Raw genomic sequence first — 12,808 nt, 5'->3', positions numbered from 1 at the left:
CTTCCATTTTTCTCCCAGTCAAGGTTAGTTGTATCAAGTTCTTATTAAAAAGTTGCAGGTATTTTTTATGAAGTTGAAAAGGAAAATCTTGTATCATTATTCTTTTTTAAGGCCTACAAAGAGAAAATAGATACTTGTTTTTGAGTGCTCAAGGAAATAATGGGGATAAAGAGATTAAGTAGCCTTCTTTGACAATTGCGCATTGTAAAGAAAGGAGCTTATATCAGTAGAAAAAGGGTAATTCAGGCAGAGGCCAGGGTAGAGAGAGTAGCAGGGTGTTTGAGGAACTCATACCATGGCCCAAAGAGCGGTAGGGCTGGGAACAAGATACAAGGGTAGGTAATTAAGTAATAACCCCTCTCCCTTAACCCCCAAATCCTGGTCTTGAGTGTCCAAGGTTTTATTAAATCTTATATAACAAAATGAAATTGTCATTTTATACTTGGCAGGCACAAGGTCCATTCTAGCCCAACATATATTTTTGTGGACGCTGGGCTCCCAGGAGAAAAGTGATTTTTTGCAATGTCATATTAGTCAAGTTACTGAGTACCTATTGTGTGCCAGCCATGTGGGGGATACAAGGGCAAAGAGTAGGGGTAGGAAATGGGTAGGAAGTGTATATATCAGAATATACAAATTAGATACAAGGTGATTTGGTGAGTTTAGGTACTAGTAGTTGGAGGGGTGGTGCTTGAGCTGAAACCTTGAAGAAAACTAAGGATCCTAAAAGGACGTGGTGAAGAATGAGTGCGTTATAGAGATGGAAGATGAAGTACTATGAGTCACAGTAAGGCCAGTTTGGCTAGAGTGAAGTATTCATGGAAGGGTGTGAGGTAATGAAAGTTGACAAGGCAGGTAGAGGCCATGTCACAAATGGTTATTAAATGCCAAACAACATTTGGTATTTGATCCTAGGGAAGCTATGTGTTTCGGGTCACACAGGATATAAAGTAGAAGATCCCCAGGGATGACTAAATTCCCATTGGTCCCTCCATGTTACCACAGTGCCAGCCCTACAATGGTCTCTTTTCCTAGAAGTTCTCTTTTAGGTCTCTGTCAGATTCTGATTTGATGTCGCCAGTTTTAATTTTACAGTGGTAACTTGTTGACTGGATGTCATGACACCCATCCTCAAAAATGATGTGAACCTCTTGAAGGCTTTCTTATTTTCTGGGTAAAAAGAACTTTTGAGTTTTATTCTGGTGGTAAAAGTTACTTTAGTTTAATAAAAAGGAATTCATCTTCTTTTTAAGTTGAGATTTTTTTGGGGAAAACACCCTGGAAACATCTAGCCTTCCAAAGCCCTATAGTACTAACCTGATGCTTCCTTCCCAGGGGTACCTATTATGAGCCTCCAGTTGTTTAGAGTTTAACCATTGCAGGCAGCAAATTAAGAAAGACAGCTTTTGAAAGCTAATTAGTGGCAGATCTGGAACCAGAATGCCAAACTTTTAATCCTCAACCCATCACGCTCAAGTATCTAAGTCAACACCTTGGTGTAGATGGAGGAAAGGGATTTTATAGCAACTCATTTTCACCCCTGCTCCCCACCCCCACCCCCCACATTCACCATACTCATGTGTATCTAACTTTATAAGTATTAAAGCCTTTCTCATCTGAGCTTCACGGAGCCCCAGTGAAGAATCCCAAAGAGTAAAGAGGGCAGTGAAGGAAGCTGGGGCAGTCACTTTCTTTGTGAACTTGGGCTATTCTGTCCTTAACTCTTTTCCCTCCAAAAATTAACAATAAAACCAAAAATTCTTAACTTTCTTTTCAAGTAATCTTCTTGACTTAGGAAATATACATGTGAAAGGACTTTAAGGTGCTTGAAAGATGGACACCATGTAGTTACAGAATCACTGAGGAGTGGGGATATTCCCCATTTCTGACTTTTTTCCAACACCACTGGACTCCTTGCTAGGAGTTGCTTAATCACACGGTGTTCATTATTTAATCCTTAGGGTGGAGATTATGGGATTTCCTGGTTCCCAGAACAATAAAGGTTCTCTTTCATTAAAGCAATTTTCAGAACAGGCCTTGCATAAAAGGCTACAAGCAACCACCTTTATGTACCCCAGAAAATAACTCTTCTAACTTGTTCCATGATGCCTGAAGGTATTTAATTAGTTTAGCTTTAGGCACTGATCCCTGTTAAAAAGCAAATCAAAGGAGATATAACACTACATCTATCTGGCTTCAGGTCAGTCTTAGGGCCCAACATCAATGCATGTGTTTTACACTAAAATTAAGGTCCTTTAAGAGCAGAGTGTAACAAAGGAAGGAGGGATAAATTTCACTGGGAATCAAGGAATTTAGAGCTGGGAGGGTTCTTGGAGATCTTCTTGTACAATTCCCTCCTTTTATAGATGAAGAAACAGAAACAGGTGTTATAACTTGCCTGTGGTCTCAGAGCCAGCTAGTGGTAGAGCTGTCACTAGAACCCACACCAACAATATCCTAAGCAGCTACACTAACCTCAAAATACCTTTTCACATTGTGATCTCAGTTTTAGCAACTTTAGAGGTCATCCTGACCAATCTACTTGGCAAATAAGGAAAACTGAGACCCAATGTAATATAGATTCATAGGGGAAGGGTAAAAGTCAAATCAAAATGGATGTAGATTTGGCGGCATTCAAATATAGGTAGTAGGTCCACAGGAGAATATAATTAATACAGTTCAATTAGGGGGCGGGGGATACATATATTAAGTATGTAATTTTAAATGCATATGGAACTCAAATTAGCTATGCAGAGAAACTAAGAGTGGACATGCTGTGCCTAAGTGATAATGTAAATGTGTATTTCTGACACAGTAACTAGAAGGCACAGCCTCATACACAATTCCTTTTAAATTTTGCATTAGGTCAAGCAGAAAAAATTTTGTCATTCTACGGAAGAATAGATCAAATGTACTCGATTGCTCCGTCACTTTTCATGTGGTTTTTATAAAAAGCTATGTAACCACAGTGTTAATTTAAACCATCAGTTCATTTTACACATAAAAAATATTTTTGAAGCATCTCCATTAGTTGAAGAGATTTTTATATGGCCTAATGACAATATGAAAAATTAGAGACATGGTTCATAGTCTAGGTAACAAAATTAACCAAGAACACATAATGATTTAATGTTGCATACTTCTGCTCCAAAGGGTCCAAAGCAGATTCTAAGTATAAAATTAACCTGGTTTTTCATAGTCCAAAACAATGTGGTCCAGATTAAACGTGAAAATAATGCATATTTATGATCTGTTTGGTCAGTGAAATGAAAAAGTTCAATCATCCAAAATATCTTCATCCAGATTGATATCTGTTGTGTCAATATCCTCTAGATCCAAGTTGTCCAAATCATCCAATTCAAGTAGACCCTGAAGAGAAAAGACAAAATTTTATTAAATGACTGTCTTTCCCAAATGCACATCCACTGAGCCAGAGTTTTCAGTTCATAAACTAAGAATTCATAGAGACTGAGTTACATAGGACCTCAGACAGCTAAATCTAACCATAGCTTAACAGAAATCCCCTCTAGAATATCCTTGACAAATGATCAGGCAGCGCTGCAGGGGCAACCCCTTCACCTCTTGTATAGCTCTGATCGTTATGAAGTTCTTCCTTGGAGGATTTTAGGCCACAGAAAACGCCTTACAGATAATCTAGTCCGACCTTCATTTTACAGTTAAGGCAACTAAAGCCTAGAGAAAGTGAGACTCATCCAGGACAGAGCCATAATGGGCAACTTTTGCACCTGGGGTAAGAGAAGGTGGAGTAGGAAGAGGCTTAGGTAGTGTATGAAGGTGGGAAGAGAAGAGACGAAGTTCCCTCTGAACACTGGGAAGTTTCCACTATAAAGTGCTGATGGAAGATGGAGGGCCATGGGGAGGGCTATTACTAGGAAGGATGTGTGACCCAAAGACATTGCTGTGAGCCTTTTAAAATTTCCCAGCCTGGGATAAAACCCTAGTGGCCCTATTCTATTTATACTGACCTATGGTCACAAAGATAAAAATAAAAATAGCAGCCCAGTGATTATAAGGGACCAATGCTCAGTCAACTATAATACACTGCCATTTTTTTAATTAAGCCAAAATCAGCTATGCTGCAATCTATCCGTTCAGCAGCTGGTTACACCAAACTAGACTCTTCTTCACTGTGCCTGGAGTCTGGAAGACCTGAATTCAAATCCAGCCTTAGCCAGATACTAGCTGTGTGACCCCAAGCAAGTCACTTAACCTGATTGCCAAAGATCCCTCATCTGTAAAATGAAGATTAATAATAACACCTACCTCCCAGGACTGTTGTGAGGATCAGATGAAATAGTAATTGTAAAGTGCCAGGCACATAGGAAGAGCTATACAGATGTTACTATTATTATCATCATCATTATTATTCAAATGGATGGGACTATAGAAATTTTCTAAAAATCAAGTGCTAGCTTTGTATTTCAACTATCAACTGTGTTTTAGCAGGCAGAAACTTCAGACAGCTCCCTCCCTCCATTTCCAAAGCTCTGTAATGAGCTATACTGTTCATGTTCTGGAAAGTCTGGGCTCTTCTAGCAGGGCTACTTAACTAGGTGAGGCAATAGTGAGCATCACGGACCTACTAAGGATGTAGGGGTACAGGTCCGTTTAGGAATGGAACATGACCAGAGCTGGGAGATGTTGGGTAGGCGTAGCTATGGCATACCGTACCTTTTCCTCTTTTGTAGTTGGAGCTGGTTCTGAACTTGCTGGAATTGCATTCACTATGACTGGAGCAGGAGAAGTTGGTTCCTCTTCATCAAATTCCTTAAAGCAAAAGCAAAAATATGTGTTTCATATATATATATGTACACACACACACATATATGTTATATAAAGCATTTTAAGCTTTGTGAAGCACTTCCTTCACAACCCTTTAAAAAAATTGTTATAGAAAAGAAAAATGAATGTGGAATAAGACAAAGTGAAAGAATTTACTATTTTTCTCCTCCAGCCCATCCCACTTCTTCCAAATTTTCCTTTGAGAAAATCAACATCCTTCCAGTCATGCAAGTATGCAACCTCACCTGTGACTTTCCACTCTTTATGTGTGAACCAATACATAATTAGTTGCCAAGTTGTTGCTGTTTTATTCTTTTTTTGGGGGGGGGGACAGAGCAATTGGGGTTAAGTGACTTGCCTAAGGTCACACAGCTAGTACGTGTGTCAAGTGTCTGAGGCCGAATTTGAACTCAGGTCCTCCTGACTCCAGGGCCAGTGCTCTACTCACTGCACCACCTAGCTGCCCGTTGCTGTTTTATTCTTCTGCCTCCAGAGCATTTCTCAGATTTATCCTCTTTCTTCCACTCATGTGGCCACCAACCCAGTTCAGACCCTCATCTTCTCTCACTTAAACTTCTTAATTGGTGTTTCTTGCTTCTGTCTAAGATAATCTTCCTAAGGTTAAAATCTGGCCTCCTCTGCTCAAAAACCTTCAGTAGTTCCCAAATGCCTCAGATACAACTTCTCAGCCTGGCATTTAAAGCCCTCTGCAATTTGGCTCCCATCTAACTTTCCTGACATTTTATATCACTCCCTTTAACACAAACTATGATCCAACCAAACTAGACTATTCTTCAAGCCTGGCATGCTATCTCTTGTCTCCATGTGTCTACAAAAGCTGTCATGAAATATGCTCTGCCCACCTCACCTCCACTTTAGTATCTTTGTACTTTTTTCACATGCTTCCTCCTATAAAAGCTTCCTCCTCTTGTCCCCTTTAATTGGAGGTATTCTCTTTCCTAAAACTCTCTTATGTATTTGTCTCTCTTCCCCAAAGAACATAAGTTCCTTCAAGGTAGGAACTGTTTTATTTTTGGTCTTTAGAGCCCCAAGATTTACACTGGCTGAAATAAAATTAAGGAACTGAAATTTAAAAAAAAATTTTTTTTCAAGTAATGTTTTACTGACATCTTTTGTTTCTGCTCTTTTCCCTTCCCCCTCCCAAAGACTGAGCAATCTCTCATAACAAAGATTAAAAAATTAAGGGAAAAAAGTGACATTGACAATGTGAAATCAAACATCAAATATTTATAAAAAAGGACAGAGGAAGAAAATATCCATTAATAATTCATCTTGGCAAATCAAGACATCCATCTCCTGTGATGATCACTGGTCCTCTTCAAAAATGAGGGGCGATTAATAATAATAATGATGATGATCATATAGTGACCTCCTTGCTACTGGGCATTTTCACTGGCTTTCCCTCATGTTTGGGATGCTATCCTTCATCACTGCCTGGGCTCTCTAACCTCTGAGTCCCAGCTAAAATCCAATGGTCTATAGGAAGCCTTTGCCATTTGTTTTTCATGTTGTTTTCCCTATTTGATTGTAAGCTTCTCAAGGGCAAGAACTAACTTTTGCCTTTCTTTGTATCACCAGTGCTTAGCATAATTCCTGGCACACAGTTGGTACTTAATAAATGTTTATTGACTGAAAAAGGAATTCATCTTGAAGTAGAAGCAAAGCAGATGCAAACTAACTGAGGAACAGGTAAACAAACTGGCTGGTGAATGTAATGGATTACACTACCATAAGAAACAATGAATAAAAACAATTCAGGGCAGCACGGGAAGACATAGGAATTGATGTAGAGTGAAGTAAAACCAGGAAAACAATATATTACTACAACATAAGTGGAAAGAACAACAACAAAAAGCCGAAACTGAATGTTATATAATTATAATGACCAAACCTAGGCCTGAAGAGATTAAAAAAATCACTTCTTATTCCTCTCCCCCCTCCCCAATGGAGAACTATATATGAAATGCTGAATATATCATCAAAAATAAATAACAATGTTGAATTTTCTTACACATGACATATGATATGAAAAGTAATGTACAATGCTCTATTGACTTCAAAATACACTGCTCACCTGGGTCATGATTCCTGATGGCTGAAAGCCTTTAGCTTCTTCCATCACATTTCTTTCTTCATTTGGCTATCACAGAATAAGAGAACAATAAGTATGGAATATTCTGTAATCAAAGGAAATCTAAGAGTTTAATTTACAATTCAAAAAAGAAAAAATTGAATTACATCATATTAACATCACCATTTTAAAAATCCTATATCCAAGAAATGTTTAATAAAATCTAGTCATAATTTACAGGGTATAAACTTGTCTTTTTAAACACTCACAGTGACAAGTGGATATTCTTTGGCAGGTCGAAGAGCTGTATGGGTCTCCTTCACATACTCTTCAACAATAAAAGCCTCTTTCAACCCAGGGAAAAGATTTTCATACTCTGTGGGATCAGCAAGGGATTCAGCTGCTTTCTGATTGACTTTAGAGAGATTCTCTCTCCACAGTTTGACCACTCTGTAATAGAAGAACCAAAAACAAACTTAACAGGTTTCGTCTGTTACCTCTTGAAACATTCCTTCATCAAGTTAAAAGATAGTACCTCGAAACCTGGCTTGGTAAATATGTCCGAGCTAGGAAAGCAGCTTCAGGCAAACGTCCAGTTCGAATCAAGAGTTCCAGACAAGATTCAAGCCTAAAAAAGAGAAAATCTGAGTTAATGGTAGCAAGAATTAACCAAGACAATATTGATAGATAGTTAACATATTACAGAAGTGGATTTGGCATTTCAGTTAATTATCTGCTCACACAAATAACTGAACCAGTAACTTATAAGCATGAGATGTTATGACAAGTGTTGGATGGCTAATAGGGAAATGTGTAATATAATTGTACATGTATAGCCTATATGAGATTGCAGGCTGTCTTGGGGAGGGGGAAAATTTTAGAACTCAAAATTTTAAATGAAGGACAAGTGCTAGGCCATCAGAGATGATGTGAACAAAAATCTATCAGGAGGACATTGTCAAGCTAGTTAAAAAGCAAAACAACTCAAGACTTGGCCAGACAACTCAACCAGTGATTTGTCCAGGGTCACCCAACTAGTGTGTATTCTAAGTTGGATTTGAACTCAGGTCTTCCAGACTCCAGGCCCAGCATTCTAACCATCAGAGCTACTGAACATTAAATTTTAATTCTTCCTTTAAAGCAATGGTTCTTAACCTTTTTTTGTGTCATGGATCCCTCTGGCAGTCTGGTGAAACATTTGGTTCTGTTCCCATGTTTTTAAATGCATAAAATAAGACACATAGGACTACAATGGAAAACAATTATGCTGAAATACAATTATCAAAATATTTTTAAAAAACAAGTTCACAGAGCTCAGGTTAAGAACCTTTACTCTAAAGCCTTCATGAATATACTAGAGCTCATTAAATAGGGTGAGTAAAGACACCCACCTCCCTAAAGATGCTGAGTCAGGCTTATGGGGTTCTGTCCCTCCCACTTTCAGCCTTCACCCCATGGATTCCCAGTGTTCACTCACTTTACTTTTTCAGGAAAAAAACATTACAGAAAGCAGATTTGAACTTAACTCTTTTTAATTAATGTGACTATCTGTTTATGCCTTTGTTCAATACTTACTTTCCCTGTAGAAAGTAGCTCATAAATGCCACATTGTTCTTGCCATCTCTCTCAGCACCCTCTGCTAATTTATTCACCATACTAGCATTTCCTGATGCAGTGGCCAAAAGCAACAAACCCCCATAATCCTGTGCATGATGCAGACACTCCTGGGCTAAGCCAAACTGGCATTTACTAATGGCAAGTTCAGCAAGTTGTTTCCATTTCTGTTCCGACTGCAAGGAAAAGACACTGCCTTTAGAAAACAATATTTAACTTGTCATCATAACACTCTAATGAGAATGAAGATGAATTTATGTATACTTTGAATTCTGTTTGTTGAGGTAGCTATATTAATCTGAAGAATAATTAAGCTAAAATATATAATTAAAGTATTCATATACATATAATTCATTCAAATATGCAAAATAAATGTATAGATGTATGAATAATCAACAGCCTATTTTTATTTATAATTACTCAGCAGAAAAGGAAAAGTCATTTAACAGAATTTCCTAAGTAATTAGATGGCAATAGCATAAACATTCAATTTGATGCTATTTCTTTTAAATGAACTATTTATTATAGGCATAAATATTTAACTTGGAATAACAGGTTTCCATCATTCTTCTGGTCATAAAGGATCACAGAAATCAAATCCAATTTTACACATGGGAGGATCTTAATGAATATCTAAAACTTTACATCACATCTGAAAACGTACACTTACCCATTAACCAAATAATTTAACCACATTTAGAAACACCCAACAACACTAAATTCAGCCAAGAAGGGATATAAAGGTAACTAAACTATCCTTCACAATGTCAGGAACTACTATGTGTCTTTCTAATGTTGGGGCAGAAATGCCAAATAGTCAAAAATAATAACTCATATTTACACAGGACTCTGAAGACTGACAAAGTGCTTCACTCACAACTGTAAGGCAAGAGATGTAATTATTCCCTTTTTAGGAAGGGATGGGGGCTTGTAAAACCTCCATTTTGCAGAGGAAAACACTAAAGCCCTGAAGAGGTTAAATTATTTGCTTGGTAGAAATCAGAACTGGAACTCAAATTTGGGTCTCCTGACTCAAAAAGCCAGTGTTCTATCCACTACATCTTCCCTTTCAAAAAAACTTGAGCCCAGACGTATTTAATTAAGTTAAATTCTTGATTTAAAAAAAAAAAAGAGAGAGAATACATCAGTCCCTGTAGAATTAAAAACCACAAAGACAGCAGAAATGTGCATGGTGGGTATGAGCAGGCTAACTGATGAGAACCCCAAAAGAGGATAGGAGTAAAAGATGTCAACAAAGAATTTCATGATAGAAAAGTGAGGTTGGTCACGTGGCAAGAGCTGACAGGTAGACAGCCAATCTGGTGACACACTGGTACCCAGAAGAAATCAAGGAAGGTGGGTGTCTGGCCAAAATGGCTATCTGAATGAAAGCAGACAACCCAGACCAACAGAATTGACTTCAGGAAAAATTGAAAAAAAAAAAATCCACACCTGACAGAATAATGATCAGAAAATCCAACAAGAAACTATAGTAACTTATTCTACCCCAGAACTGCACCAAAAAAAAATTAGCCTAAAGTCCACAAACAATAAGTGGCCCTGTCAGCAAAGCCTATACCTGACCTAAGGCAAATAAACTGATGGCCTTCCAATGGCCATGTAGCCTATATGGATTTGTATCTGGAGACAGAGAGAATGCTCCACAGAGAACAGCCTGAGGGGTTCAGAAACCCACAGCAGAGACTACAGAAGGGATCTGGAGCTACAGCTACTAGTGTCATCCGCTGGTGCTCAGACCAGGCCACTCTGGTCCTAGGGGCTCTGAGGGCCCTAGCACTCTGTAGTCCCGTGATGCAAACGGTATGCCTTGAAGATCTGGCACACCGAATTTCAAAGATGGGAAGCTCCTAACTCCAAGAAACGGAGGTCAGTGTAGGAAACAAGACCAACAGGGCTAACCTCTCCACCCAAAGGCACAGCAGGAGGCAGAGCCTGTCCTTCTCAAAATGCCCCAATTCACAAACGAAGACTGGAGGAACTGAGCAAACCAAAAATAACCAACACAATAGAAAATTATTGTAGATTACAGAGATAACCAAAAATCCAACCAGAAGAGATTAATTCCATATTAACTGTAAGCAGAGAGTCAAAGGATATTAATGGATTTTTATATACAGACTACATGAATATCTAGAAAAAAATGAAATAAAAGCTCTGGAGGAAAACAATGGAAGGAGAATATACAGCTTAAAACAGCAAGTAGTAAATCTTACCCCAAACCTCATCTAGCACTTAGATAGGACAAAAAGAGCCCCAGACCTGGAGTCAGGAAGATGTAGATTCATATATAACTTCAGACACTAGCTGTGTGATCTTGGGCAAGTCACTTAAGCTCTCTGCCTGTCTCAGTTTCCTCATATGTAAAATGGGAATGATAACAGCACCTATCTCCCAGGGTTGCTGTGATGATAAAATAGGATTAATATCTGTAAAGCCCTCTAACGGCCTTAAAATGCTATATAAATGCTAGCTATTATTATTACCCAAATAATGGAATACCTAAAAATTAGAATGGACCAAAACAGAAATCAATAATTTTATGATGACAAGAAATATTAGAACAAAAGAAAGCAAATGAAATAAAAATGTAAGCTATTCATTACCAAAAACTGACCTGGAAAACAGATTAAGGAAAGATATTTTAAGAATTGTTGGACTTCCCCAAAATCAAGATTTTAAAAACAAAAGTATGGACACTATATTTCAGGTAATCACAAATGAAAACTGCCCAGATATACTAGAACCAAAGGATAGATAGAAAGAATCCATCAATCACCCCTTGAAATGAACCCCAATAGGAAAAGTCCCAGCAATGTCATTTCAGAAAAGCCAGAACTTCTAAATGAAAGAAAAAAAAATATTGCAAACAGCCAGAAAGGAGGAGTTCAAGTTCCAAGGAACCACAGTCAGGCTCAAATAAGATCTGGCAGTTTCTTATAAAAACCAGAGATCTTGCCTTTTGGAAAGGCAAAAGATACAGGCTAATAAGCCAGAATAATTTACCCCTGCAAAACTGATTATATTGGAGGAAAAAACATGGAACCTTTTATGAATAAAGGACTTTCGAACATTCTTGATGAAAATACCTGAGCTGAGTAAGAACTCCAAAATGAAACCACAAGAGTCAAGAGAAACCTAAAAAGATAAATGTATATGAACTATTATTGGAAGTGGTCTGAAGATGATGCAGTGCTGATATTCTAATATCTGAACTAGGGAAAGGACGGTTGAAGAAACACAGCTACACACAGAGTTTGGTGCAGAAATGCATCAAACAACAGGGAAATAAGCAGGAATAGGGAGAGATGGAATTAATAAAGAGAAAAACAAATTTCCTGACCTGAAGGGGGGGATTGAAAGGGGCAGTGGGAACTGGAAACTCAATGGGTACCAATCATCTCGGGAATGGCTGAACAAATTGAATATGTTTATGAATGGAATATAAATATGTATATATGAATGTAATGGACTATTATTTGTCTATAAAAAATGACAAAAAAAGTGTTTTCTGAGAATACTGGGAAGTATAACCTGACACAAAAAGGAATGAGCAGAACTTGGGGAACAAGTTATACATACACTGACAACAACAGTGTAAAGAAAAGTAACTTTGAAAGACTTAAGAACTCTGATCAACACAGTGACCAATCATGTCAGCAGAGAACCTATGATGTGCATGTTACCCACCTCCTGACAGAAAGGTGATGAAATGAAAGGGCAGAAAGAGACATACATTTTTGGATATAACCACTCTATTTGTTTTTCATCACTGTTTATTTGTTACAAAGTTCCCCCCAACCCTGTCTCTATTTTCAATGAAGATAGAGGTGAGGTCAAGAACAATGATACCAAAAAGAGAGCTACTGAAACATTTTTAAATCATACAGAAGAAAATAGAACAAAAAAGCTGTTCAGAAGGAAGCACAAACAATCAAGTTTTGAAAGTAATATGTTGAGTTTGTCATATCCTTTTAAAAAAAAAAAAGAGATTAAGAGTTTTATATAGAATCCACTTTTTGTATACTGCTGTTTATGGAAATGCTTTTTTTTTTCATTTTTACACTCAGAATTAAAAACAAAATTTAATTTTAAAAGAAAGCAAGGAAGGCCTCTAGCAGGATGGATCTCTTGAGATAAATTTATGGGAGGATCTGGATAAGAGTCACATAGGCAGGCATGGATGGGTTGCAATTTGTATCAGTGGAAGCAATTTCCAAATCAATAGGATCACAGATCCATTATAGTATTTGAGTAAAGTTTTATTTACAAATCAGAATG

General features: G+C 37.7%; 1 protein-coding gene across 1 annotated transcript in view; it reads right to left on the bottom strand.

The window, feature by feature from the left end:
• Positions 1-384: 384 nt before the first annotated feature.
• COPB2 (COPI coat complex subunit beta 2) overlaps positions 385-12,808 on the bottom strand; it is a 44,823-nt gene continuing 32,399 nt past the window's right edge. The window contains exons 17-22 of the mRNA XM_036746340.1: positions 8,471-8,685; positions 7,431-7,523; positions 7,165-7,345; positions 6,899-6,964; positions 4,693-4,788; positions 385-3,369 (exon numbers count right to left, since the gene is read on the bottom strand). Coding sequence (XP_036602235.1) covers positions 3,277-3,369; positions 4,693-4,788; positions 6,899-6,964; positions 7,165-7,345; positions 7,431-7,523; positions 8,471-8,685 — 744 coding nt within the window. The 3' untranslated portion in view covers positions 385-3,276. The remainder of the gene's footprint in view (positions 3,370-4,692; positions 4,789-6,898; positions 6,965-7,164; positions 7,346-7,430; positions 7,524-8,470; positions 8,686-12,808) is intronic.

Source organism: Trichosurus vulpecula, chromosome 2 (genome assembly GCF_011100635.1).
Source record: "Trichosurus vulpecula isolate mTriVul1 chromosome 2, mTriVul1.pri, whole genome shotgun sequence".
In the NCBI taxonomy this organism is placed as follows: Eukaryota; Metazoa; Chordata; class Mammalia; order Diprotodontia; family Phalangeridae; genus Trichosurus; species Trichosurus vulpecula.
This window is presented reverse-complemented; position numbering and strand designations above follow the sequence as displayed.